The 24,314-nt window shown below is 55.4% G+C and overlaps 2 protein-coding genes and 1 long non-coding RNA gene across 3 annotated transcripts; 1 reads left to right on the top strand and 2 right to left on the bottom strand.

The window, feature by feature from the left end:
* Window positions 1-414: 414 nt before the first annotated feature.
* Window positions 415-12,965, bottom strand: FBRS (fibrosin). The gene is made up of 18 exons (XM_027051514.2): window positions 11,393-12,965; window positions 10,924-11,103; window positions 10,153-10,188; window positions 10,004-10,033; window positions 8,894-8,942; window positions 8,502-8,802; window positions 6,807-7,108; window positions 6,396-6,601; window positions 6,236-6,280; window positions 5,925-6,020; window positions 5,620-5,688; window positions 4,793-4,822; window positions 4,342-4,413; window positions 3,912-4,032; window positions 3,726-3,806; window positions 2,674-2,757; window positions 2,344-2,551; window positions 415-2,232 (listed from the first exon to the last, which is right to left on the bottom strand). Exons 1-18 carry the CDS (start codon window positions 11,846-11,848, stop codon window positions 1,650-1,652), a joined length of 2,949 nt encoding a protein of 982 aa, XP_026907315.1. The 5' UTR covers window positions 11,849-12,965; the 3' UTR covers window positions 415-1,649.
* A 1,436-nt stretch (window positions 12,966-14,401) lies between these two features.
* PRR14 (proline rich 14) lies at window positions 14,402-19,404 on the bottom strand. Its single transcript, XM_027051538.2, has 12 exons — window positions 19,252-19,404; window positions 18,382-18,453; window positions 18,089-18,257; window positions 17,314-17,435; window positions 17,054-17,243; window positions 16,776-16,819; window positions 16,465-16,574; window positions 15,575-16,163; window positions 15,369-15,438; window positions 15,197-15,288; window positions 14,865-14,936; window positions 14,402-14,774 (listed from the first exon to the last, which is right to left on the bottom strand). The coding sequence occupies exons 2-12, from the start codon at window positions 18,402-18,404 to the stop codon at window positions 14,495-14,497; spliced, it is 1,761 nt and encodes a 586-aa protein (XP_026907339.1). The 5' UTR covers window positions 18,405-18,453; window positions 19,252-19,404; the 3' UTR covers window positions 14,402-14,494.
* On the top strand, window positions 18,232-22,933 carry LOC128313579 (uncharacterized). Its single transcript, XR_008294481.1, has 2 exons — window positions 18,232-18,976; window positions 19,220-22,933. It is a non-coding gene; the product is annotated as an uncharacterized LOC128313579 (long non-coding RNA).
* The last annotated feature ends 1,381 nt before the right edge of the window (window positions 22,934-24,314 follow it).

Genomic DNA, 24,314 nt, shown 5'->3' with positions numbered 1-24,314 from the left:
AAAACTGCAGATCTTTTTCTAACACAACTATGCAAGTACACGTACGCATACGTAAACACACGGAAATGGGCCTGAAGAACATAGATCAAATGATCGAGAGTGGTTACCTCAGAAAAGGCATGGGGCTTGCGTGGGTTGGCAGGTGAACGGGAAATTTAGTTTTGCCATCCTTCTGTCTGGTTTGAACCCGTATAGTATGTACCCCTGGGTTATATAAAAATGTGTGAAAAACGTCAATGCCCAACACCCCAATTCATCCATCTACAAGTAAAATAACTACTCTCCCAGGTGGGAAGGGGAGCTTTCCAGGACATATCCTGTCTTCAGTATTGTCCTCCCTCATCCCTCCCTGACCCAATGCCCCTTGCCCGCCGCCAGATGACCCCCCCCCCCCTGAAAGAGCAGCCAAGGGGCCTCATTGTAACACTCATTTTTATATAAATATCCGCAAGTCATGTTACAGAATAAGCCCCACCGGGGAAAAAAAGTCAACGTTATGTTTTTGTTAAATTGACCCCTGCCTTCTAGGTTGGGCCCCAGCCTGGGGGCGCCTGCTGCTTTGGGAAGGCTGGGACTGCTGCCGAGAGGCTGCTGAAGAAGCTGCCTGTGTGGCCCACCCCCGGGCCGACCCCCTTCTTTGGTGTGTGGTACATGGTGACCTTCTCTGCCCCCTAACCCCCCAGCCTAGGGCAGGGTTCTGGGGAACAGGGTTCTGGGGAGCAGGGCCCAGGAGTCCTGGGGGCACTTGGAAATGGAGTAGGGGGACTGAGCCACTAAGAGGTGGAGTCTGAAGCTTAGAGATTTGAGCCTTTTGGGAATGGTGGCACACAGAGGTAACAGGAACAAGGGGGGGGGGGGGGACCTGGGCTGTTAGCCAAGCAGGAAGCGTTTGCCCTTCTTTCCAGCCTAGGTACCCAGGTCCCTTCCCCTGTTGCTCTGTCTCCTGCTGACTCCGTATTTCCAGGGATAAGCCCTGGGTTCCTGCCTGTCCCCTCCCAGCTCTTCCCTCTACAATCCCCCCTCCCCCCACAGAGAGGCCAGAGGCTAGGAACACAGCACCAGTCTGAGGATTTAATTAACCAGGAAGGGGGGTTATTGGGAGGGGCACCCCTGTAAAAATGTACAAAAGGTCTGGGGGGCTATGTGGAAGGGGAGATAAATATGTACATGGAACCCCCCTTCCGTTAGCCCCTCCTCCCCCAGCCCTGAGAGGGCATGAGGACTTGGGTGGTAGGTGAAGGGGAGGGGGGGCACTTTGGCCTCTGGCTTAGTGAGCCCTTGGGGAGGCAGGCCAAGGGCCTAGGGGCCCTCAGAGGGGGCGATGGTGTACCTCAGGAGATCATGAGCAATGACCTCTGAAATGACCCCCACTCTCATCTCTCACATGTACACACACGCGCGCGCGCGCACACACACACGCACACACCCCTCTCTCTGAAGGATTGTGACCTCTGCCCTCCCAGTGACCCCAAGGTCCATCTGATGCTTGATCTTGTGGGGGTTGGGGCTTCTGCTCCCAGGTTCCGTGACCTCAGAGATGGCTGGTGAGGTCATGACCTCTGCCCTCTAGCCCTGGCTTGAAACCTCAGCTCTAGGACCTTGTCAAAAGGAAAGGGGGATGGAGCTTGGCCCCCGCCCCTCCCCTTCCCTCACCTGTCAGCCCGGGCTGGGCCAGGGGCCCTAGGTGGGGAACTAGGCCGGGGGGCGGGCACAAGTGGAGGTGGTGCCCCCAAAAGGGCTCCTGGGGGGGTCTTGCTGAGAAGGTGAGGGGTTCCCGGGGCCGCGGCAGGTGGCGGTGGCGGGGCCAAGCGGCTGTATAGCAGGGGGTGGGCAGGCTCCAGACCGTAGAGGCGGGCGGCAGCCACAGCCCCTGGTCCAGTCAGCTCCTCGCCAGCCTCATAGAAGCGGGGTGGCCTAGCAAGGCGAGGGGGCCCTGCCAACCAGGTTGGCTCCAGAAAGCCAGCGCAGCGCTCTGGGGGACTAGGGCCCAGAAAAGGGGGTGGCCGGGGCCTCTCAAACAGTAGGTGAAGGCCCTGAGGCCCGGTGGTGGCGGCAGCGGCGGCGGCGGCGGCAGCGGCAGCGGCGGCGGCGGCGGCAGCGGCGGCGGCCTCCTCCTTCCGTTCTTCCTTTACCCGCACTGATTCCTTGGCCGGTCTGGCCCCTTCCTCGCCAGCCCTGGCCTTGGGAGTAGCAGGAGAAACTCGGAGCTGGGGCCGTGAGAAGGGGAGGTCCCTGTGGGAAAGAATGGAGGTACTCCAGTGGTCTGACCAGGCTGCGACCAGACCAGGCTTCGGGGAGGGAGGGCCAGGGGTGTGGGCAGTGGGGGGGGACAGGGAAGCACACCTGTCTTTCTCCTCCTTGGTGATAGAGGGCTCTCTCCGCTCCACAGGCCGCTCCTTGTCTGAGCCTGGAGTCCGGGCGGCCTCAGGGGGCCGGACCCAGGCAGGAAAGGCCAGAGGACTGCGGTGCAGGCGGCCCCATGGGTCTGGCGGGGAGGCGAAGGCTGGTGGAGCCCCTGGGCTTTCTTTCTGGGCAAAGACGGCGCCGGAGTCTAGACAGAGGGCGAAGCAGGGAGTGACAGGAGCCACGAGGTGGAGGCCCCACTCAGGGACAACCCCCCCTCCCCAGCCCACTGCCACAGCCACCCACCCGCCCCACCCCACCCGCACTCACTGAATGTGGGGCTGCCCAGGCCTCCAAAGGCCCCGTTGGAGAGGGCAGCCAAAGAGGCGAAGCTTGTGGGACGCCCAAAGGGATCTGTGGGAGAAAAGGGGAATGGTCAGAGCGTCGGCAGCCGGCTCTGATCAGGCACCAAGACTGGCAGGGAAGAGGCAGCTTATTAGCAAGCAGGCCCCAGAGCTCTCGGCCGCTTGGGTCTTGGTTTTAACCACCAGGCGCTGAACACCTCCTTAGGCCTGGCAAGGCACTAGGCTTTGACATGCATCGTGTTGTTTAACCTCACAAACAACAAGCCCCACTAGGCAGACAGGATCACTCCCACTTAAAGATGATGAAACAGGCTCAGAGAAGTGAAGTGACTTGCCAATGGTCATCTAGCCAGTAAATGGTACCCCCAGCCCAAGGCCTCTCTGACTCCAGAGGTCAAGGTCTTACCCCACAATCCCCCGACACCGGCCACCCAGACCGGCTCTAGAGCAAACCATTCACCCGAAGTTCTCTGCTGGCTTCCTCCCACCTGACATGCAGGGCCTTTCCCAACCTGACCCTAACTTCATGCACATAGCCAGTCAGAACAACTAACCTACCCCACTAGGGGAACATCTCACAACTTCCTCTTCCAGGAACACCTAATCCTATGCTATCAGGCTCAATTCCCTTGTGTCTACCCAGACCCGAGTTAAATCTCCCCACGAAGCCTGACAAGACTGCTAGGAGCCAGCGACTATGTTCTCACCTGGGCGTGCACAGCCTTCCTCCACCCTCCTCTCCCAGGTGGCACACTATACCCCCTACCACTGGCTATTTCAGAGACAGTGTCTGAGGTGGCAGAGATTGGCAATCGCTTCTCCCTTCCCTATCCCACTTCACAGGTGACAAGATCAAGGCTCAGAGGGATTAGAGTAACTCGCCCAAGGTCACGAATCAAGTGGAACCAGGCCTACCCCCATTCCAGCCGCCTCTCAAGTCTAATTTCCATCCCCAGCTTGAGAACTCCTGAAGTCAGGGACAAGGCCTGGGTTGCCCAACATGCCCTTGGCTCTTACCAATGTGGGTGCTGGGGCTCAGAAAGGTTCCGTGGGCCCCGGGAGCTGCGGTGAAAGGGTTGGCTGCAGCGTGGACGGCACCTGGGGCAGAGAGGTGGGAGATTCTGGTGAGGCTGAGTGGGCGCAAGGTGGGCCTTGGGCTATAGACAGGGAACCTCAGGCCCTGAGAGGGCTGGCCAGACTCACCAGTCGCAGTGAAGAGGGAGGCGGCCGGGTGGGAGAGCTCCTGCCCAGGGGGCAGGGCCCCATAGGGCCCCGGAAGGCAGGGCAGGAGGTCGTTCCGAAAGTCAAGCTTGTGGGAGTCGCCCTGCGTGGGACAGGGAGAGGGGTGGTGAGTGAGGAGCCAGGTGAAGTCCCGCTCTTGCTCTTCCACCCCTAGGTCCCCTCCAAGGGCTGGCGGGTGCCAAGAAGGGGCTTGGGTGCCTAGCCTCTGCCTCTCTCAGAGCCTTCTCAGACCACCTCCCCCTAGTTAGCCAGACAACCTAGTAGTAACTGTGAAAACGCTCAGGCAGTGACCGGGACAGAGCCAAGCAATTCGGCCAAGCTCTGCCAAAGGCAGATGCCCAGGGCTCAGGCTGGCCCACTCTCGCTCTCCCCAGCCCTCCGGCCCCAGTACCTTCATCTTTTCCTGGTGTCTCAGGATCATGTAAGCCACGCGCACGTGCATGGCACACCACTTCCCTGGTTTCTGCCGCCCCAGAAGGATAACCAAAGGGAAAGGGAAGGAAAGAACGTTCACTCATCACCCACTCCAGGCCTGGTCCTAGACCCAGCCTTGCCACACAACATCCCCACTCATCATCCCTACAACTGAGGGATGACTAGGTTCATTTCACAGCCTAGGAAACTGAGGCTCAGAGAGATAAACTGTCTTGCCCAAGGTCCCACGGCCAGTTACATCAGAACCCAGGTCTGTAGCTTGTAAGCCTTTCCCTTTCTGTTGTTCCACATCTGGCTGCCTCCACGTCTTGGGCTTCTCGCTCATTCCCAAGCAAGACCCGCCCTTAGCCAAACACCCTGACACCAGCCCGCAGCCTCATGCAGCCTGAGGTCCTCACCAAACTCACCCTCAAAGGTGGCCGGAAATGGTCGGGGATCTGGGGATGGCAAAGCAGAGATTGGCGGCGATTCAGACCTGTTTACTGTCTTGGGCACCTCGTCTCCACAGTCCCCAATCCCCACCCAAACACCAGAGCCCTTGTGTGGCTCCCTTGGGCCTCGCCTGCCTCTGTCAAGACTGATTTCCCCATCTCTCCCACTCTGGGTATCTCCCCTCCAGCACTAAGGTCTTGAACCAGGCCCCAAGGACGTGCCCCTGCTTGGAAGACTGGGGAGTGAGGAGGCAGACAGGCAGCTTTCTCAATCTCAGAACCTATCCTACTAACAGCTTTACATAGTGAGACTCTGCTGAAGATTCCTCTAGTAAAAAAAACCTTTACTGCTGCTAAAAGAGGTTGCAAAATCTCTGGTCTAGTCTACCCTTTAGGAAACACATCCTGTGCTTTTCATGATATTCCCAGAGCCGTGGGCTCTAAGGCTGCTCCCTGTGCCACTTCACAAAGGAGCAGCTTATCTTTTCATTCATTGTTTTATGGACAGGACTTCCTGGTGTGATGTCACTTGAAAAAAAAAAAAGATTTTGTAACTTGAAAAATTAGAAAACTCCTACAAAAACTACTCTCCTAGTAAGCTCACTTCTGGGACAACTTCATGAAATTTCCTATTCCTCATGCATGGTAAAACTTGTCCTTTACAGAAATTCCCTCTCATCAGATTCTCAGGGATGCCCCTGATCGTGTATTAAAGGCAGGGATCAGTCGTTCACTTTCAATCAACCCTGCTCTCCCTCAACAGATATTCTAGCTCCCCCAGGACCTGCCTTGGCCCCCCTCACCTGTGTCCCCTTTTGGGGAAGCCCGCTCGGCACTGGCCCCAGTCGTGGTGGCAGCTCGGGGTTCGTGCTCTGGGAAAGGGGAGTGGAGGGATCAGTCAGGAGAGCTGGCGCCAGGCATAAAAAGGGGTCTGGAACCAAGCTGGGGGCTGGGACAGGGAGGGTGCATTGGCTCTGAAGAAATCTAGGTCCACAAGGGGAGGACAGGAGAATGGGCGTGGTTTTGGGGACCGGAAGAAGGCATGTGGATCTGGGGCGTCTGGGTTTGTACAGGGTGGGAGGTGGTGGTATTTGGATTGGGAGCTCACCTTGGGCTGGAAGGCCCCCTGCAGGGAGCCAAAGGAGACAGCCGGCGGGAGGCCCGGAGGGAGGCCGGGCACTGCGGGAGGGAAGGCCGTGTACGGCTGTGGAGAGAAGGGGACTAGTCCAAGCTGGGGGTGGAGGGGCAGCCCACGTCTCGTCTGCCCATCAATCCTCTGGCCTCCACCCTAAAGTCCCCCAGGGAGCTCTCCCAGGCTCAAGGCTCTTGCTTTTGAAGCTGAAGACTGGATCCCCAACAGTCAGGGCCACACGCATTGATGCATCCATCACATAACACACCACACACACACACACTCACATTATGCCGGAAAAGGCCTTCCATCTTTCCTGGATATTTCTCAAACTAGGGAAGAGAAGGGAAGAGTAAGCTGCCAGCCAGGGACCCATGATCTTCCCCTGGAAGCCACACCCTCCCCCCAAGTCTCTGAGCCTCATCACCAGCCCAATGAGGAGCTCACCATGTGGGGGCCATGGGGTGGCAGCAGGCCCGGGGGATAAGGGGTGAAGTGCTGGTGGGTGTGCTGGTGGGTGTGCTGGTGCTGGTGGTTGTGCTGGTGGAACTGGAAGGCCAGGGGCCGGGCGGAGCCCCCTGCCCCCACCACCTCGGGGCCACCCTGGGCATTCAGGTAGCGAGAGTTCAGGTCCTGGCCGATCAGGTCCTGCTCTGTGGGAGGGGAGGGGGAGAAGGCTTTAATACCTGTTGCCACCAGGTCAGCCTCCTTGGGCCCAGGTGACTGGCCTTCCCTTCTGGCCTTTAGCCACTCCCTCCTCAAGCCCTGATGTCTGCTGAGGTCCAGCTGCCCCAAAGCCGACTGGGCCCAAGCCCGGGGCCATGGCCCCCCACCCCCCGGCCAGGACCCCAAACTCACCAGAAAGGGCGTTAGCGGCTGAGGCCCCAGGGTGCCCTGGCACCTGCAGCAGGGGTGGGGGTGGGGGCAGGGTGGGGCCAGGGGAGAACAAGGAGGGGTGGGGGGGCGGTGGGGGGGGCCGCAGCCCAGGGGGGGGAAAGCTGTGGGTGGACAAAGGCAGGGGCAGTGAGGGCGTCGGGGGCCGGTGGGTGAGCTGCGCGGACGAGGAGGAGGCAGATGAGGAGGAAGAGGACGAAGAGGATGATGAGGGGGGAGGCTGAGCCACGGGAGGGGCCGGGGCCTTGGGGGGCGGCCGTGAAGAGCTGGGGAGAGAAGTGGGGAGATGAGTGAGGGGTTGGGAGGTGCCAGCTCTGACGGGAGGGGGTCAGAAGCCTGGGCGATACCTTGACCCTGGTTCTCCAACATGGAAGGTGGTAGAACCCGGCCCCCAGGACCCCCACCCCCGCCCAGGGAGCCCATCCTCAGACTGAGGTACCTCCCACACCCAGCGACCCCCACGCTCTCCCTCTCCAGATCTCTTCCACACAGCTGCCCGGACGTCTCTGGCCACATGACTTGCCCTTTTCTGACTCAACTGCAGCACGAAACATGTCGTTCACTTTGCCGCTTAGTTACAACCTAAGCCACCTGGGTTCCCACCCTAAGACAGTGGAAGCAGCACCTCCCTGGCCTGGCCTAGGAGTCAGGTGACCTGAATTCTAGGCCCATCTTGCCATTGACACCCTGGGTGACCTTGAGCAAGTCACTGCCCCTCTCTGAGCCTTAGTTTTCTCAAGAATAAGAAAAAGAACAATGATGAGAATGACAACAATAGAACAGCATCGATAATGATAATAATAGTGTCAGTGATTCTTACCCTTTAACAAGCACTTACTGTAGGTCAAGTGCTGGCACCTGCTTTACATGCTAATCCAAATCTCCAACATGTCACACCACCTTCCCAACTGCTGCTGCGTCGTGCAACCACCTGTACCATTTACTTCTTTCTTTAATTTAACTCTTTCTTGACTTTTCACTTAGCCTCGCCCAAGCCACACATGTGAAATCAAGGGTTTGAGATACTAGTCATGTTTTTCTAAAGCAAGTAACAACTGAAAAAGATTTACTCACGTAACAGCTCAAATTATCTCATGCACCACTGATGATGCACGTACACACTTTGGGAAACACTGCATTAACTCATAATTAATCCTCACAATAGCTTTGTTAGGATGAAGGTACTCTTGCTATTTCTTTTTACAGGAGGAGGAAATGGAGGCTCAGAGAGATTAAGTGACTTGTCAAAAATCACACAGTCACTATGTGGCAGAGCAAGATTTTGAGTCCAGGTCTGACTGACACCAAAGCCAGCACCCTTGATCATCATGTCAGCATTTCCCAAAGTATGTTCTGAAGAACAGTATTCCTAGCAGATGTGCCCTGCAAGAAGGTCTCACCAGCAAATAAAATTGAGAAATGGCACAAAGCGGATTTCCCTGCATGTGAATGTAGGGTGGAAAGGTTCTGGTAAGTCCTGCAAGCAAGTAATTTCTTTAAATCTGTTTCACCCAGTGTCTCTAAAACTTTTCAGCCTCGGAATCCTTTCTTCAAGTCACATCCCACAGGTACCATCCCATGTCCCAGCCACAGAATGCAGGGGTTGGCGCCAAAATGACCAGGTCCTTCCAGATCAGACCAAACCCCTGGACCACTCACCTGCCAGTGCTGAGGTCCAGGCTGCTGCCATAGGGAGAAGTGCGGAGGCCGAAGGGCGAGACCCGAAGCTGCAGCTGGGGCTGGGGTGGGGGTGGCAGACTGGGGGCGGCCGGCAGGGGTGCAGGGGGTGAGACAGGAGGCCGAGGGGCCGGTGCAGGCGGTGGTTCCTTCGGGGGGAAAGGCACTAGCAGCGGGTCGGGCCCTGGGGGCTGTTCCTGGCTCCGCTCCAGGCCCGACACTTTAGGGACTACGGAGAGTTTTGCTTCACAGTTCCCATTGAAGGCGCCGTGGGGGCCCGAGGCTGTGAGGACAGGACAGCAGACATATTCAGTTGAGGCTCATGCTCACCCACCTTCCCTCCCTTGTCTCCAGCCCCAGCCCTTGAGACCAACCTTTGCTGGTTGAGACAGTAAAGGATGGATCGAGGTCATCATCGGAGACCTGGGGAAGAAGGGTAGGGACAGGGTCAGGTTCTGCTCAGGAAGGCTCTAACCCAGGAAGGCTAACAGCCTCTAGAGCCTGCTAGGAATAAGTGATGGTAAGAAGTCTATTTCACCAGGTTAGCTAAAATCCAGCAAAGACTATGGGCTCCAGAGAGCCTATCCTTGGGAAAAACGGTAGGATAGCGGAGCCTGAAATTAGGCCAGGAGGACTGAATCAAGGTAGAACTTACATAGCAAAGAAGTAGACACATCAAAGCAAAAATGTTAGAGATCACTAACTGCTGGCCCACATGTCTACCTGACTTACAGATCAGTTTGGTCCACAAGTGTTAGCAAAATCTTTGAAAATTAATTGCTGACAAATGCAAGACGTCCTCATAAAAACTCAGACTTGCAAGTTCTCTTAAAAACTGGCTCCTATTCTTGCATGACAATTAGCTAGAACTAGACAGTGATCACCTCCTTTAGACAGACAAGAACTCTCTGGTTCACCACAGCCCCTGTCCAGACAACTTTTTAAACTAAAACAAGACACACATCAGGGAATACAAACTCAGTTAGTTATAGGAGTAGAGCATCAACTGCTACAACACGTTATTTCAAAACAAGCACGTCAAGCCTGATGAAAAAACTGAAATCTAATTTATAAGACTTGTTCTGACACTGACCACAACAGTTTAGAATCTTCGCTGCCATAATCTCTGCTTGGGACTCTAATCTGTGAGAGCAGACTAACTGCTAGCAGGAAGGACCAGCTTAGTTTCACAGTCACCTAGGATTTCTGTGGAGAACCACTGGTATCTCCAAGGGCTTTGAAAAACGTGGGATACCAAAACATGGGCTTTCTATTCTTTGGTCAACTGGTGCTAGTTACTAAAGAAAAGAAGTCATTTACCCTCTCAATCTCCCTCCGCCTCCCCACATTCAATCCTGGCCCACCCTAACCTATGTTCCCCACTCAAGGGGAGGCTCTGTCTGCTGCACATAGGAAACCTTTAAGCTGCAGTACATTTTACAAGTTGTAACACTGCCCACCCCACAAGTTCTACCCCCACTCACCCTCTCGTCCAGATCGCTTTCTGCATCGCACTGGGGAGAAGGAAAGCAGAGATGTCACAAGAGGGAAGAAGAGTGGGGCCCAAGGTAGAGAGGGGACTTCCAAAGAGGAATTGAGAGGGGAGGGACCAGTACAGGTGGAGAGCACTTACTATGTATCCAGCTTCCAGAGAATGACGGGAGGAGGCCTGAGAAAGACCAGAGTCCAGAGGTAAGGGAGGCTGACTGGCAAGGCCTTTGGATAAAGTCTAAACTCCCCAGCAAAGAACTCAAGGTCTTTCATGACACGCTCAATCCTTTCCAGCTACTTCTCCTGCTAGTGCCCACCGTTCCCAATGTTCTATCTTCCAAATACATTCTCACATCTCTGTGTTTTTGCTCAAAACAACTTGGCTCGTTTCTTCTCTTAGCACAATTATGACTATCCTTCAAGGCCTGACTAAGACATCCTAGGGGGCTTTCCCTAACCACAACCCTCCTCCCATCCCCCAGGCAGAATGAGTGGCTTCCTCATGTGGGTTTCTACAGCATCTCTCCCAGACCTCTGCCTTCTATAGCTTCTCAGATTTTGGTCTAGGTATTTGTTCACAGATTGTTTTTTTCTTGGGAGATTACTACTGCCTCAAGAGAGAGGGCTGAGGCCCTATCTGATTCATTTACAATTCAGTGAAATCTCTCTGATACAGCTCTGAATTATCAACATGTCTGAAACAGAGCCAGCCAAAAGCAGGAAAGTCTGACTGTAGGAATGTCTGTCAGACCCGGACTGAGGAGTAGAGGGCTCAAATTTACTCTGCCTTCTTTGCCCTTAGAAAATAAAATCACTGTTTACGATGGGCAGTGGCATTACTGATGAAAAACAGGTCTATGTGAAGGACGTTCTGCCCAGAGTTTTAAAGGACAAGGATCTATGACAAGCTCACCTCTTTCCTTCTCCGTTTATTGGGCCATTTTCGGGCCCGATCCCCAGAGGGCCGGCCAGGCTCCCGATCAGAGCTGTCCCCTGGCTCCCCAGTGGCCCCACTGGAGCCCCCCCTCTTCCGCTTCCCAGAATGCTTCAGCCGATGTTCCAGTCGCTCTGGGGGCTGAAGAGATGCATCCTTCTGTGGAGGAGGAGGTGGGACTAAAGTAGATGGAGAAAGGAAAGCTCCCGACCTCTCTGGGGGTGACCAGGCTACCAAAGTGGCTCTCAGACCAGATAACCTGGTTGGTCCCTGGAGACTAACTCTACCTCCTCCCACCCCAGGGTGGGGCAGAGGCCTGGCTAGAGGAGCCGGTTGCTCTGGTTTGGGGTGCCAGCATTCCCCCCTCAACTCCACCCACTCCAGGCACGATACCCTTCTCTCTGCCCCTCTGAAGCCCCCAAAGGTCCCCAGCCCCACCAGGCCCCACCTGCAAGGCCTCAAGACTGGCGAAGCTGGCGATGGCGAAGCCATCGATCAAGTCCTCCTCTTCTTCTTCCTCCTCCTCAGGCTCCTCCTCGGCCTCCCCGTCGTCTGCGCCCCCCTCCTCCTCCTCCTCCTCTTCCTCCCCGCGGCTGCCCGAGCCGGCAGGCCGCTTCCGAGCTCGGGGTCGCGGGGGCCGAGGCCTGGGACGGGGCCGCCGTCGTCTCGGGCCTCCGGGCCGCTCTCCAGACGAAGCTGACGACCAAGGCCTGGCCGGCGGTGGCGGCGACGAGGACGACGAGGAGCCGCGCGGGGCGGCCAACAGGGCCCGGGGCGCGTCGCCGCCGGGACCTCGACGGCGCCGCTGCTCCCGGTCTCGGTCTCGGCGCGAGCAGCGCCGCCGCCGCCGCTCCCCCTCAGCGGCCCAGCCCGGGCCCGGAGCCGCGGCCGCTGCCGTCTCCATGGCGACCGCCCTCAGCGCCGCATCCGGAGGCGGCGGGGCCCGAAGCGACCTGTCCGCAGGCCCGGGGTCGCAGGCGCGGCGCTGGCGGCTGCACAGGGACGAAAAGGCCACGGCTTCCCCTTTAAAGCAGGATCTACTGGCCCCGAGCTTGCCCCAAGGCCAAGGCCCGGGGAGCCGGCGCCGCCCCCGGGGCGACAAGCCCGAGGGCCCCCCCTGTGGGGCCGCCGGGGCCGAGACGCCGAAAACGGGGCGGCCGTCCCTTTAAGGCGAGGCCTCAAGTTGTCCAGCCCCTGACCCCTTTAAGACGACCCGATGGTGTCCAGCCGGCCTAGTGCAGTGGCCGCCCCCTGCCAGGGGTCGAGACAAGTCTCCCCGAGGAAGAGGAAGGGCCACCCCTTTAAAAGGGACCGAAAGCTCGCCCCGAAACGTAGACCTCCCCTTTAAAAGTGTCTCAAGTCCTCCGGCTAAAAGAGGCCACCCCTTTAAGGAGTCCAGGGTCCTCCAAACAGCAGGCCGCCCCTTTAAGGGCCCGGGAGTTAAGTTTCTGGTCCTCCACAAGCGGCCACTTCCCCTTTAAGCTGATTTTAAAGGACTTCTTGCGTGAGAGAGAAACGGCGGTGAGAATCCCCACTCGTTCCAGCTCTCCCAACAGCACAGTTCTCAATTTGTCAAGCTTCTGTTCGATGGCTTCCCCTTTAAGGTTGCCGATGTAGTCTGCCGAGTTCAGTGGCCGCCCCTTTAAGGAGATTTAAAGGGGCCTCCTCCAGGCCCAGCTCTTCCAGCCTCCGCCTCCGGTCGCCATGAAAGGCGAGGGGGGGGGCGGGGCCGCGGGTCCAGCCCTCCAAAGCCCCGGATGTGAGGCAACGGTGACGGATAGAGCTTCTCTGTCTGCCGACATAAAAGTCTCTTCCTCCTTTCCTCCGTCTCTGCCTGACTTGCGCCGTAAGGGATCCGGAACAGCCGTTGGGCAGCGGGGTAGCTCCAGCGCACCCTCCTGTTGTCTCCTTTGGAGTCCTGGGCCTCTTCTTCGTCAGGACTTCCCTGCCCCTCCTCCCTCTTCCTCCTCAGCCTACGCCTCCTTCCTCTCTCGGCCTCCTCCCACACTCCGCCCCTTTCCCCTCACCCCTCCACAAGCTTAGTCGTTGATAGGTTGAGAAGTGTACGTCAAGGCGAAGGGCGGAGTCAAGCTCCGGGGAATGGGTAATATGTAACCGCCCTCAAATCTTGGATTGGGTATACGTCAGATTAGCCCCGCCCTTCATCAGGTCTTGTGACTAGACTGGTTAGAAGTAAGCGCTTGGGGCGGTCCCTCAGGTGACCCCGCCTCTTCCTGCTCTCTGCTCATTGGCCCGTTTTCAGACAGCGTCGAGACTAGGAGCCAGGAGGTGCTGCGCAAGTTCTAGCAGGCGGTTGGCCGCTGGGCGGCGTGCGGCCGCGGAAAGTGCCTCTCGAAAGCAAGTTACGTCGTCTCTCCCTTTCCGCCGCTTGCCTTAAGTCCACAGGCCGCCTGGCTTTCTCGCGCACGCGCGTTGGCAGTACTGTTGAGCGGCTGGCAACTCAGCGGGATCCCCTCGGTGCCGGGTGCCTCGAGCACGCGGCATGCCTTGCGAGCACCAGACGAGCTAGAAGGAAGCTGCGTCCTCATTATCGGTTCATTGCGTGAGAGAGTGGTCTCCGCGTGCTAATAGGAAACACTTTGCACTTGTGTGCCGGCCACGGCCACTTTCTCACATATTAACTCATTTGACAGTAAGAGTTCTTTTAGGAAGCTACTGATATTGGCCCCGTTTTACAGAGGGGGAGGGGAATTAATACACATTGAGTTTCCTACACAGGATTTGGGCTCAAGAAGCCTTAACTGTGCTCTTAGCCACTGCTCTGTTCTGGCCCTAAGTTACCAAAGATGGAGAATGCCACTTCTGGCCTCTGCTTGCCTGGGTTAACCATTTTAACAAGGACATCTCATTACACATTCAGCCTCCTTCCTTTACTTAAAAAAAAAAAATCTGTACCTCCAATGTGGGGCTCAAACTCACGACCCCGAGATCGAGTCACGTGCTCTACCAACTGAGCCAGCCAGGTGCCCCAGCTTGCTTGTGTGTAAAATGGGTATAATTCCCTCCCATAGTGCTTTCTGCAGGGCAAGTACATATGACAGGTTGTTGTAGGTGCTCAATTACAGCTGATTACTCTTATCTCTTGAATCCAGAAGCAAATCCTGGCCTGCATGTTCAGAGGAATTCAGGGCCATATTGATCAAGGCCTTGGTCCACTCTGGGTCCTTCAGTCTCCTCCTTGATGTAAGTGAATTTAGAGAACCCTGCCCAGGGTCCAGAGCCAGTATCTTCTGGAACAGATTCTCAAGTATCCCTCCACACAGGAAAATTCTTAAATCAAGGAAGTATGTCCGATGACCATTCCCCCACTTCCCGTATCAAACCCTCATTGCCTTCCCTGGCACCTCCCCCATTTCCCAGTCTTTGGGAGCCAAAGTAAAAACATCAGCTGGTACTGTCAGTCAATCTCAAACTTAGCCAGAGACATACAAAAGAATCAGAAACATATTGAAAACTTTACTAGAAATATAAAGAAAAAAATATAACTGCCTCAGATGCTTCAGGATGGATGGACAAACAGATGGAGCTCCTAGGTCCGATGGGGATGCTCCCTATCCACTTCCTCCTCCTCCAGGAGCGAGGCATCCAGCTCCTCCAGCCGCTGCTGCAGCAGAGGTCCCACATCTGGGCTGGGGGCCACGTTGGAGGTAAGGGTCCTGCCTGCTGCAGCCCGGACTCCACGAGATGGCCGCCGGGATCGAGGAAGGCTGCTGTCCCGAAATTCTACAGCCCGCCGAAGCTTCTTTGAGCTGGTGAAAATCAGAGTCCCGTTGCGCTCCCGGGGCTCCTCAAAGATGGTTTCAAAGGTCCTGGACCAGGCAGGGAGGGGTGCTGGTTACCAGCATGGCCCCTGGTTCCAGCCTTCCCTCTATTACCCCCAAGCCTTCAGAGTTTCTCACCTCCTGGTTGTAGGTGACTGATAATTCTTGTTGGTATAAATTTCTTCTAAGCTGAACTCCTTCTTGTTCAACCTGGGAGCAAAGAGCAGAGGCCATTGAAAAACCCAGGGCCATTGTGCCCTGAAAAAAGGATAAGCAAGGTGTGGTCTGTATTTTAGTTTCTGGGACACACTGAGGCCAGGAGTGCTGCCTGAGACAGACATATAGTTCTAAGTGCAAACCATGTTCAGACCAAATTGACTCCTCCCTGAGAGAAGACAGAGCCCCACTTCAGAGGGTCCAAGCCTACACCTATTTGGCCAAGGCAGCTGCATGTACAATGAGCCACTCACCTGATTGGTCGAGGCAGTCCCATTGGTGTAAGGTTTGGCTGAGGACGGACTGGTGTCCTGCGTATTCTGAATCGAGAAACCTTTCCCATGGTCTGCAAAAACAGGGCAGAGGATAAGGGTGCAGCATGGACTCAGAGTCCCACTTGTCTCCTCCCCCCATCTCTACTCCTACCTTGGTCTCAGGGTCTGAAAGCACCTGGTCCTCTGAGGCCCTTGGCTCCTTCCCCTTGGTTGAGCCCAACCTGCAGATAAGGTCAAGGCTCAGGGACAAATAATATTCATAGCAATATCCCCATCTCCTGCCCACTGGATAGTAGGGAAGGAGGCTGGGCCCAGACTGTGGCCAGGGCTTTGAGAAGGGTTTATTGAGAGCACTACCTGGGTTCTGCAGGTTCAGAGAAGGAGGAAGTAGATGCGGTGGACGAACAAGATGTGATGAGGGGAGGAGAGCCTCCCGCTCCTCCAAGAGGGAAGACCTCTTTCCGGAGACAGGGTCGAGGGGGTGGTGGGGCTCGGGCCATCTCTCCACCACCCACAGTGTGCCGCCGGAGCCGTGACCGGCTCGGGTGGTGTGGAGCAGGGGGCCAGCTGCAGGTATCTGGGCCAGGGGGCCCCAGATCGGGGCAGGAGTGGCTTCGGCCCAGAGAGGGCTTAGAAAGAGGTGCTGGGGGATTGTGGTCTTGGGCCCGCCACTGGCGGATAGGGGGCCGGGGACTGACAGATGCAGTGTCCTCAGTAGCCCCAGACTGCTCAGCCTCTGAGATGGCAATCTTCAACTCCAACTTCATGGGAGGTGATGGGGGTGGGGGCCGTGGGGCTTTGTTGGGTGTGAGGAAGATGTCAGCAAAGCTCTCCAGCTTGGAGCGGACGGAACGGAAGAGGGGAGCCAAGCCCCAGGGACTGAGGCGGGGGCGTAAAAGGCTGGACGGCGGTGGGATCGATGGGGGCTCCAGTACAGGATCCGGGGCTAAGGAAAGGAGAGGCTCAGATGGGCATTCCTCAACTGCAGGTGTCTAAGCCCTACTTCAGTAGCCTCAGCTCCTCCCCCAAACACTAAACTTTGCCCACAGAAGTCTAAGCCCACCCCTAAAAAGCTAAGTCCTAAACTGACGAATTGAACCTCAGACCTCTGAAGTCTACACCCCAACTTCACACACTGAGCTCCCTGAGGGGAAGGAGTTAAGCCCCACCCCCACCATTGCCTCTGATACTTTTAAACTCAGCTAGGATTTTCCAGAGCCCTAAATCTCATCCCTCTGAGTCCTTACCTCCTGGTGGGCTCTCCAGAGGGTCTTCAGGCAAGGCAGATGGCTGGAATGGGGGATCCAGGTCCCTGGACGGAGGCATTGGCTGGTGAACCACGGTCATGGGCTTGGCTCTGGGGTTAAGGGGAAGGTAAAGGCTGAGGGAGCTTCCAGGTCCAGATCCCACCTGAGCCAGCACCTCCCCTGTCCCTTAAGGCTTCTGAAGGTGCTACAAGGAAGGATTGGACAAGTAAATTCTGATGCCCCTAACTCTAGTTGCCTGGGCAACAGGTGTTGCCTGGACATTTCGTTAATTCCTTCCCCAGCCCTCTCACCTTCTTGCTGGGATGATGAAGTTGGGAGTCTCATCAGCAAAGCCCTGGGTGTAAACAAAGAATGTTTTGGGGGAGGCAAGGAAGCCCCCTTCAGCCTTCTTAGCTACCCACATTCCGACCCTCTCAAGTCTCCAAAGGCCTGCCGGGGTTCACACCAAAGACTTTTCCATATAGGTCTTTCCTCGATGTCTTCCATCTAAAATAATATTCTCCTTACTCAGAGCAAAAGCTACCCCAGCTGAACGAGCCCTGACATCCTTACCCCAAAATACTCATACCTCAGCTGCGGGTCTTGAGCTGGCAATGTCTTCTAGCATCACCACCAGAGTAGGCTGGGGGGCCCAGTCCACCTTTTGTGAAGGGCCTTCCTCTGGGCCAGGGGTTGTCCTTGATTTCCGTCTCAGGGTAGAAGGGGGCCGGTGGGTGCGGCTCAAGGGCTCTCGGCATAAGTGCAGTGGGTCGGGAGGCCTAGAGAGGACACAGGAATATCAGAGGGGTTCAGTTGTGTCCCGTTTACCCTCTATCTTGCCATGCTCACCTGGTCTGCGAGGACCACGTAGCCTGTTGGGATGGCGAGGCAGGCGGCTGGTTTCGGACAGAATCTCGGCGGTTGCTGCGGTGTTGTGGGGTGGTGGTCTCTTCTTGGGGCACCAGGGGAACCTAATTGAGGAGAAAGTGTCAAGAGCAAGGTGATGGACTGAGGTCAGACTGGACAGGGCCTCCCTGAACCTAACAGTGCCCTGTGCCATCAAAGTGACAGAGACTGTGGCTAGAATTCACTTAAGAACCCAATGAAGTGAATTGAACTGAATCAGGGGCCAGATATCACAGTGTCCTGAGCTGCAGTAATCTCACCCCGGCTATTTGGCGAAATGAAAGGGAGAGAGTAACCTTGGGTGAGTCACTGCCCTATTTGGGGCTTCAGTTTTTCTAATCTGTGCAATGGAGCCAAAGTCCTCAGCCTGCTTCCCAAGGATAGCCTAAAAGTTTGCCCGGGAAGAAAGCAAGGGTTTCTCATACTTAAGAGTGTAGAGATGTGGTTGCAGCCCAACAGGGTTGATGGTGGGGCAGGCGAGATTCTACCACTGAACCACCAATGCTGGGTTGATAGTGGGGAATGGGCACCAGAGACTCTGCCCAAATCTAGGTTGGATTGAGAGCTAAGCAGAACTCTAGTATTAGTGAGACTGCCTGAGCAGGGTGTGAGAATGAGGTATCTGGACCTCAATTATCCTCACTAGTGATCTACTTTCACCTTGGTCCTGAAGAGAGGACCTGAGGAAGAAGGGGGCCTTTCAGTTCAGGGGGCTCACCATACGGGCAGCCATAACATCTTCCAGCACTACAGCCAGGACCCGCCGAGAGGCCTTTTCCAAGGGCGAAGGGGCTGCCAGAGACTGCAGCCTCGGCCGTTTGGGGCTCCTGGCTCCCCATAATGCTCGAGCCAGGGGCTGGCGGCACAGACGTGGCCGGCCAGGTGGGCTGGAGGATGAGAGAAGCAGAAGACAGTCGCCTGGGTCTGTCGTTAGCTCTGTGGTTTCCCCGGTACGGTCGCCAGGCTCCCCGTTTCCCGTGCTCAAGACAGGCGGGCGGGGTGCGCTCTCACCTGGAGTCCCCGGGCAAGTCCATGGGGGAAGCGGCGGCTCCGGGGAGTCCCTGGGGGATCCCAGGCTGCAGCCTGGGATGGGGGGGGAGCGGGGGAGCGGGGAGTGAGGGCCAGCCCCTCCCCTGGGGCTCCGCCCTTCATGGTCCGCCCAAGGCTCCCGGTAGCCCACAGGCCGGGGCCCTGGGGCGTAAAAGGGCGCCCCCGGCTGGCCGTCCGGAGCAAGTGTCTTCCCGCTGCCGTCGCCAGAAATCAGTGGATCACCCGCGCCCAGACTGGCACTTGCCGGGAGAACCTGGCTTGCAGCGGCCCCAGTTCTCCCACGGCCCGAGCCTCCTGGTGGGGCCTTTGTCCCTGAAGAATCCACCCTGAGATCCCCCGGGATCAGCTGGGATCCCGGTCTTGGGAGGCTCACTTTCTGCCGGACCCCTCTGCAATCCTCATCCACTGCCAGCGAGTGGCCGAGAACTCCGAAGCAATACTCTCACACACCGACGGCACCCCCCCGCCCCACCAGATCCCCTACACTAGATCCCTGTGGAAAGAATCCTACAGCGCGGTTCCTCCAATCAGACGCCGCGAGGATCCTCCTCTCCCTGTAAGTTTGGGCTCCGCAAAGCTCCACTCTGACAGGGGCAGCCCGAGCTTGAGCATCACGAACTCAGTCCAGATCCCCGGGGATCCACTGTCAAACAGATACCCCCTTCACTCCAATCTCGGGAGGTCCCACCCACAGACCCCATCCTCCACCCCTCCCCGGCTCCCCGCCCAGTGCTCTCCCCAGCCCAGGACCAGATGGTTCAAATGTTTCCTTCCCTCCCTCCTCCCGCCCTCTCTCCAGCCGCTCGGTGCCCTCCCCCGTGCGCCGCTCACCGCCGCCTCCCGCGGATCCCGGGTCTTCGACGGCTCCCACCTCCGGCTCCTTTAAAACCAGCCTTACCCAGCACTGTCCAACCGCCAAGGGCCTTCTTCTCGGAGCCTTCGGGCGCCGCCCAATCGCCGGTCCCCGTCTTCCGGGGTGGTGAGAAACTAAGTGAAGCCACCTGGCAGCCATCTTCCCTAGGGGCAAGAAGCCAAATTGGGCAGCGCCGCCATTATAGTTGAGGGCAGGTAGCTCTGTCCTCGAAGAACCGAAGTGGACCGGATGGGGTCGTTTTGTGAAGGCCAGTCAGTGGCCGAAGACTATGCCAAGTTTCTTGAACTACTGAGGCAGCTGTAGTGACTAGAGTGCCGCCACGTTTTTTAAGGGCATCTTCCGGTTTGGGTTTTTTTTTTTTTTTTTTTTTTTTTTTTGTTCTCAGGCCAATAAACGTGAACTGAGTTGCTAGCGACATGTGAAATTCCCAATTTCCTAGAGAGGCCTCATCGAGGGCGGTTCCGGTTACCCTCCGGGATTCCTCAGCCGGGTTCCCACGTCGCTGAGAAGATCGGGAGGGACTAGGGGCCAGAGACTAATGATAATGCCACCTCCAGCTCCTGTGTTTGCGCTATGTCCCGGAGAGACTGCTGGGCTGGGCCAAAATTGGGAGGAGGCTGGGCGTTGACCTTCCTGGAGGTGTGGGGGTTTCTGCGGCGCACACCGAGTGTTCAGTATAGGGGCGCCTTTGCAGGGGACCAATAACCCACCTTGGCGTGCTCCGTGGGGTCCGGCAGCTTGCCTCTTTGTTCCGGGCTCCCACTAACCTTCTTTCAAGAGGGGCCTGGAAATAGCCCTTAGTAGTAAGGGATCGAGGGTGCATTCCCACTGCTTGGGAGAGTCTGCATCATGCAACCTTTACCAGGAGTCGGGCTATTAGTGGGGGAGAAGTGGGCAGGCACTAGCTTCTTGAACTGTGAAGGGGCTCTCACCGCCTAACCAGAGCCTGTACCTCCACTAGTTCTCCTTCCCCAGAATTTCCTCGTCCAAACCAGTACCTAATTTTCGTGGTGGAACAAGAGAGCCTGAAGCCTAGAATCCTGGGTCTGAGATGAAGGTGCAGCCCAACCCAGCAGAATTCTGCCTTCTGGGACTTCGTGATAAACGTATTGACATAGTGAGAATGATATGGAAAGAACAGACTCGGCAAGAGCCGGTGTGGAAAGTGAAGACTCCCCCACTCTGTAAGCAAGGGCTCATCCAGATAGCTCTCCCAAGCCTACAGCAATTCTCTTTGTAACACAAGGCCTGCTGGGTCCTCTGGAAATCCATGATGAGGCTTCTGGTGTTGGGGGAGCAGCAGCTTTTCCAGTTGGAAGTGTTCTCTCTTCCCTGGATGGGGGCTGGCTGTCTGGTGATGCTTGCAGCTGTGAGTGCTTGGAGATCCTTCTCAACCTTGTTGAGTTGAGAGGCCCTCTGAGGCGCTCACTTTCTTAAACAGGTGCTTCCCCAGCCCCAAGGCAAGAAAAGCACTCAAGGGTAGAGCATGCCTGATCAGAGTTTTGATTCTCTGGGTCTCCTGAAGAAGTCAGGCAATGGCAAAGGACATAGGCTTAAGGAAAAGGTCTGGGTCTGAGAATTTGGCAGGGACGGCCCAGCCCTAAGACCTAACTTGGGGTGCTGGTGTTTATCAAATTGAAGTTTAATGTAGACTGTGATGTCTTGGCCTTAAGCTCAGGTCAGCAATAGCAAACCTGATAGCCTCACCGTGCTACCTCTGCCTTTTTTGTGACTACCATTTCAACAACTCTTACCTCACCCACCACCTGTGTACACACTCTAGGGCCTGGTCAATGTGTGCTGATCCACTGGCAAGAGGCCCCACACAACTTCCAGTGGGGCAGGTGATGTGGCTGGAGGTTGGCCCATCAGTGCATCATTGTTCAGAAACGCTAGGGTGCCTGGGTGGCTCAGTTGATTAAGCGTCCAACTTCAGCTCAGGTCATGATCTCACAATTCATGAGTTTGAACCCCGCATCAGGCTTTCTGCTGTCAGCACAGAGCCCACTTCGGATCGTCTGTCCCCCTCTCTCTCTGTCCTTCCCCCGCTCGTGTGCACACACCCATTCTCTGTCTCTCAAAAATAAATAAACATTAAAAAGAAACAAACAAACAAACAAACTCTGGGTCCCATGGACTCTGGGTCTCCCATCTGCTTAACTATTCTTAACCTCAGTGGTCTCACTTGTGAAATGGGAGCAATGAACTCTATCATGCCTATCTCAAAAATCGACTTGAAAGATAAAGATCAAATAAGACACACCTGAATGTGCCTGATAAATGAAGTCTCCGGTAAAATGAGGAAGATGGGGGCACCTGGATGGCTCAGTCAGTTGAGCTCTTGATTTCAGCTCAGGTCATGATCTAATAGTGGATCCTGCATGGAGCCTGCTTAAGATTCTCTCTCTCCCTCTTCATCTGCCCCTCCCTAGCTCATGCTCTCTCTTTCTCTTTCTCTCCCTCTCTCTGTCAAAAAAGAAAAAAAGATAAAAACCACCTCTTCTTTCTCTCAGAGTACCCTATCCCTTCTGGCCCTCAAGCCAGCTCTGCTCAGTACCTTTGTCTGCAGAAGCCTCTAGCCCGAGCTCCAGATCAGCTGGGGTGGGATGAGTTGGGTCGTGGCTGCAGGGGATTGGGAAGGGTGGGATGGTCAGCGACAGAGCTTTCCTAAGAACCACCCCTAAAAAATGACAGGAAGCTTCAGGTTTGGGTTGCTGTTGTGGTTCCCATCAACCATTTAACAAGAGTTCAACTCCTCCTACATGCTCTGCCCTGGGGATAAACAGGTGCTTATTCCCAGGAGGTTGGAGTTTAAGTCCCTGTACACAAAATTGCCATTGGCTCTACTACTTCCTGCAGCTTCTGTCCTCTCCACCTTAAAGGACTTATTCCAGCCAGGTGGCAGCACATGCCTGACCAACTTAGTTCCCCAGCTGAGGAGCTTTCAAGATCCACCTCTGAGGGCTTTTCCTCTCTGGTCAGCTATTGCTAGAATTTGTAAGCAAATCCTGAGAAAAGCTGGTCCTACCTATGGTCTAACTCCTCTTCCCCAGTTAGAGAGCCACCTGCCATCAGTTCTATACTTGTCTCATTGTTGTTGTTGTTGTTGTTGTTGTTGAGGGAGAGATCATAGGGAGGTGTCAAGGTCAGAAGAACTGATGGTGAAGTGATAGGGCTTATGGTGAGGGTTTCAGAGGAAGGGAGAAGGTTGGGGGAAGTAGAGAATCAAGAAGGTGAAGGGAGGGGTGCCTAGGTGGCTCAGTTGGCTAAGTGGCTAAGTATCTGACTCTTGATTTTGGCTCAGGTCATGATCTTGCGGTTCCTGAGTTCCAGCCCCGCATCAGGCTCCACACAGACAGTGCAGAGTCTGCTTGGGATTCTCCCCTCTCTTTCTCTCTCTCTCTCAAAATAAATAAATACACCTAAAAAGAAAAAAGAAGGTTGGGGCGCCTGGGTGGCTCAGTTGGTTAAGCATGGGACTTCAGCTTAGGTCGTGATCTCATGGTTTGTGGGTTCAAACCCCACGCTGGGCTCTGTGCTGACAGTTCAGAGCCTGGAGCCAGCTTTGGATTCTGTCTCCCTCTCTCTCTGCTCTTACCCCACTCGAGCTGTCTCTCTCTCTCTCTCTCTCTCTCTCTCTCTCTCTCTCTCAAAAATAAATAAACATTAAAAATAAAAAAGAAGGTGAAGGGAAGTGTCCACTAATATCTGAAACAATGACGTGTCACTGTTATCAGTTACCAATTTATTACTTAGCTCCAAATTCACTCTTTTTGCCTCCTCTGTGAAAAGGGATCTGGGCCCTTTAAATATATTTTCTTTGCCAGCTGGCATCGTACTAAATTGTCAGTAGACAGCTGGGGAGACATTGCAGGAAGAAAGGATTTTCTTCCTGGTTCCAATGAGCCCTATGGTCAAGCTCCTGCCGTGTAAGTGGGTTCCCCAGCCCCCAGCTTCTGCAGTCCCTGCAGCTTCTCCAGCACCAGCGCGCAGTGGCCAGAAGCTCTCCCTGATGTGCCTCTTGCAGTTTCCTAGTGGAGTGCCTCTGGTGAGATGCCTTCCTGTGACTAGTTTCCCCTGACATCCCAGAGGGAAGCTATCCAGGATGTTCCACCAGAGGTGACACCCCAGCCACTTCTGTGCTCTCTCTAAAAAGTTCTGGATCTCAGCCCCAGGGAGGCCCAGACAGAGGCTCTTCCTTGGGTGTTATATCCGCAGCGAAGGGTTAGCGTCTTCTTATATCTCCTATTCCTGCCTTCTTTAGAATTCTCTTTACTTCCTGCTATCTGTAGTGGGCAGAACTGTGTCTCCCCCTCCCAAATATATGTTCAAATCCTAACCCCCAATTCCTTTAATTGTGACCTTATTTGGAAATAGAATCTTTGCAGGTATAATCAATGAGGTCGTACTGGATTAGGGTGGGTCCTAAGCCAGCGTCGGGTGTCCTTGTATGAAGAAGGGAATTTGGACACAAATAGAAAGGAGAATGCCATGTGAAGACACGCACAGAGACACAGGAAGAATGCCATGTACAACAGAGGCAGAGACTGGAGTGATGTATCCAGAAACCAAGGAATACTGGAGATTGCTAACAGCTGCCAGGAGCTAGGAAGAAGCAAGGAAGGATACTCCCCAGGGTCTCAGAGGGCGTATGACCCTGTTGATGCCTTGATTTCAGATTTCCAGTCTCCAGAACTATGAGAGCACGGATTTGTGTTGTCTCAAGCCACCTAGTTTGTGGTAACTTGTTAGGACAGCCCTGGGAAACTAATACACATTCCAAACCCTCATTTCTCTATTTCCCTGTTATAGTTGATAATTTTTTTTAAAGATTCTATTCTATTCTTTCTTTCTTTCTTTTTTTTTTTTTAAATCAGGCTTTACACCCAATGTGGAGCCCAACACGGAGCTTGAACTCATGACCCTGAGATCAAGACCTGACCATGCTTACCTGACTGAGCCACCGGGCACCCCCTTTAAGATTTTTTTTTAAATTTTTTTTCAACGTTTTTTTAATTTA

The sequence above is a fragment of the Acinonyx jubatus genome, chromosome E3 (genome assembly GCF_027475565.1).
Source record: "Acinonyx jubatus isolate Ajub_Pintada_27869175 chromosome E3, VMU_Ajub_asm_v1.0, whole genome shotgun sequence".
Taxonomy (NCBI): Eukaryota; Metazoa; Chordata; class Mammalia; order Carnivora; family Felidae; genus Acinonyx; species Acinonyx jubatus.
This window is presented reverse-complemented; position numbering and strand designations above follow the sequence as displayed.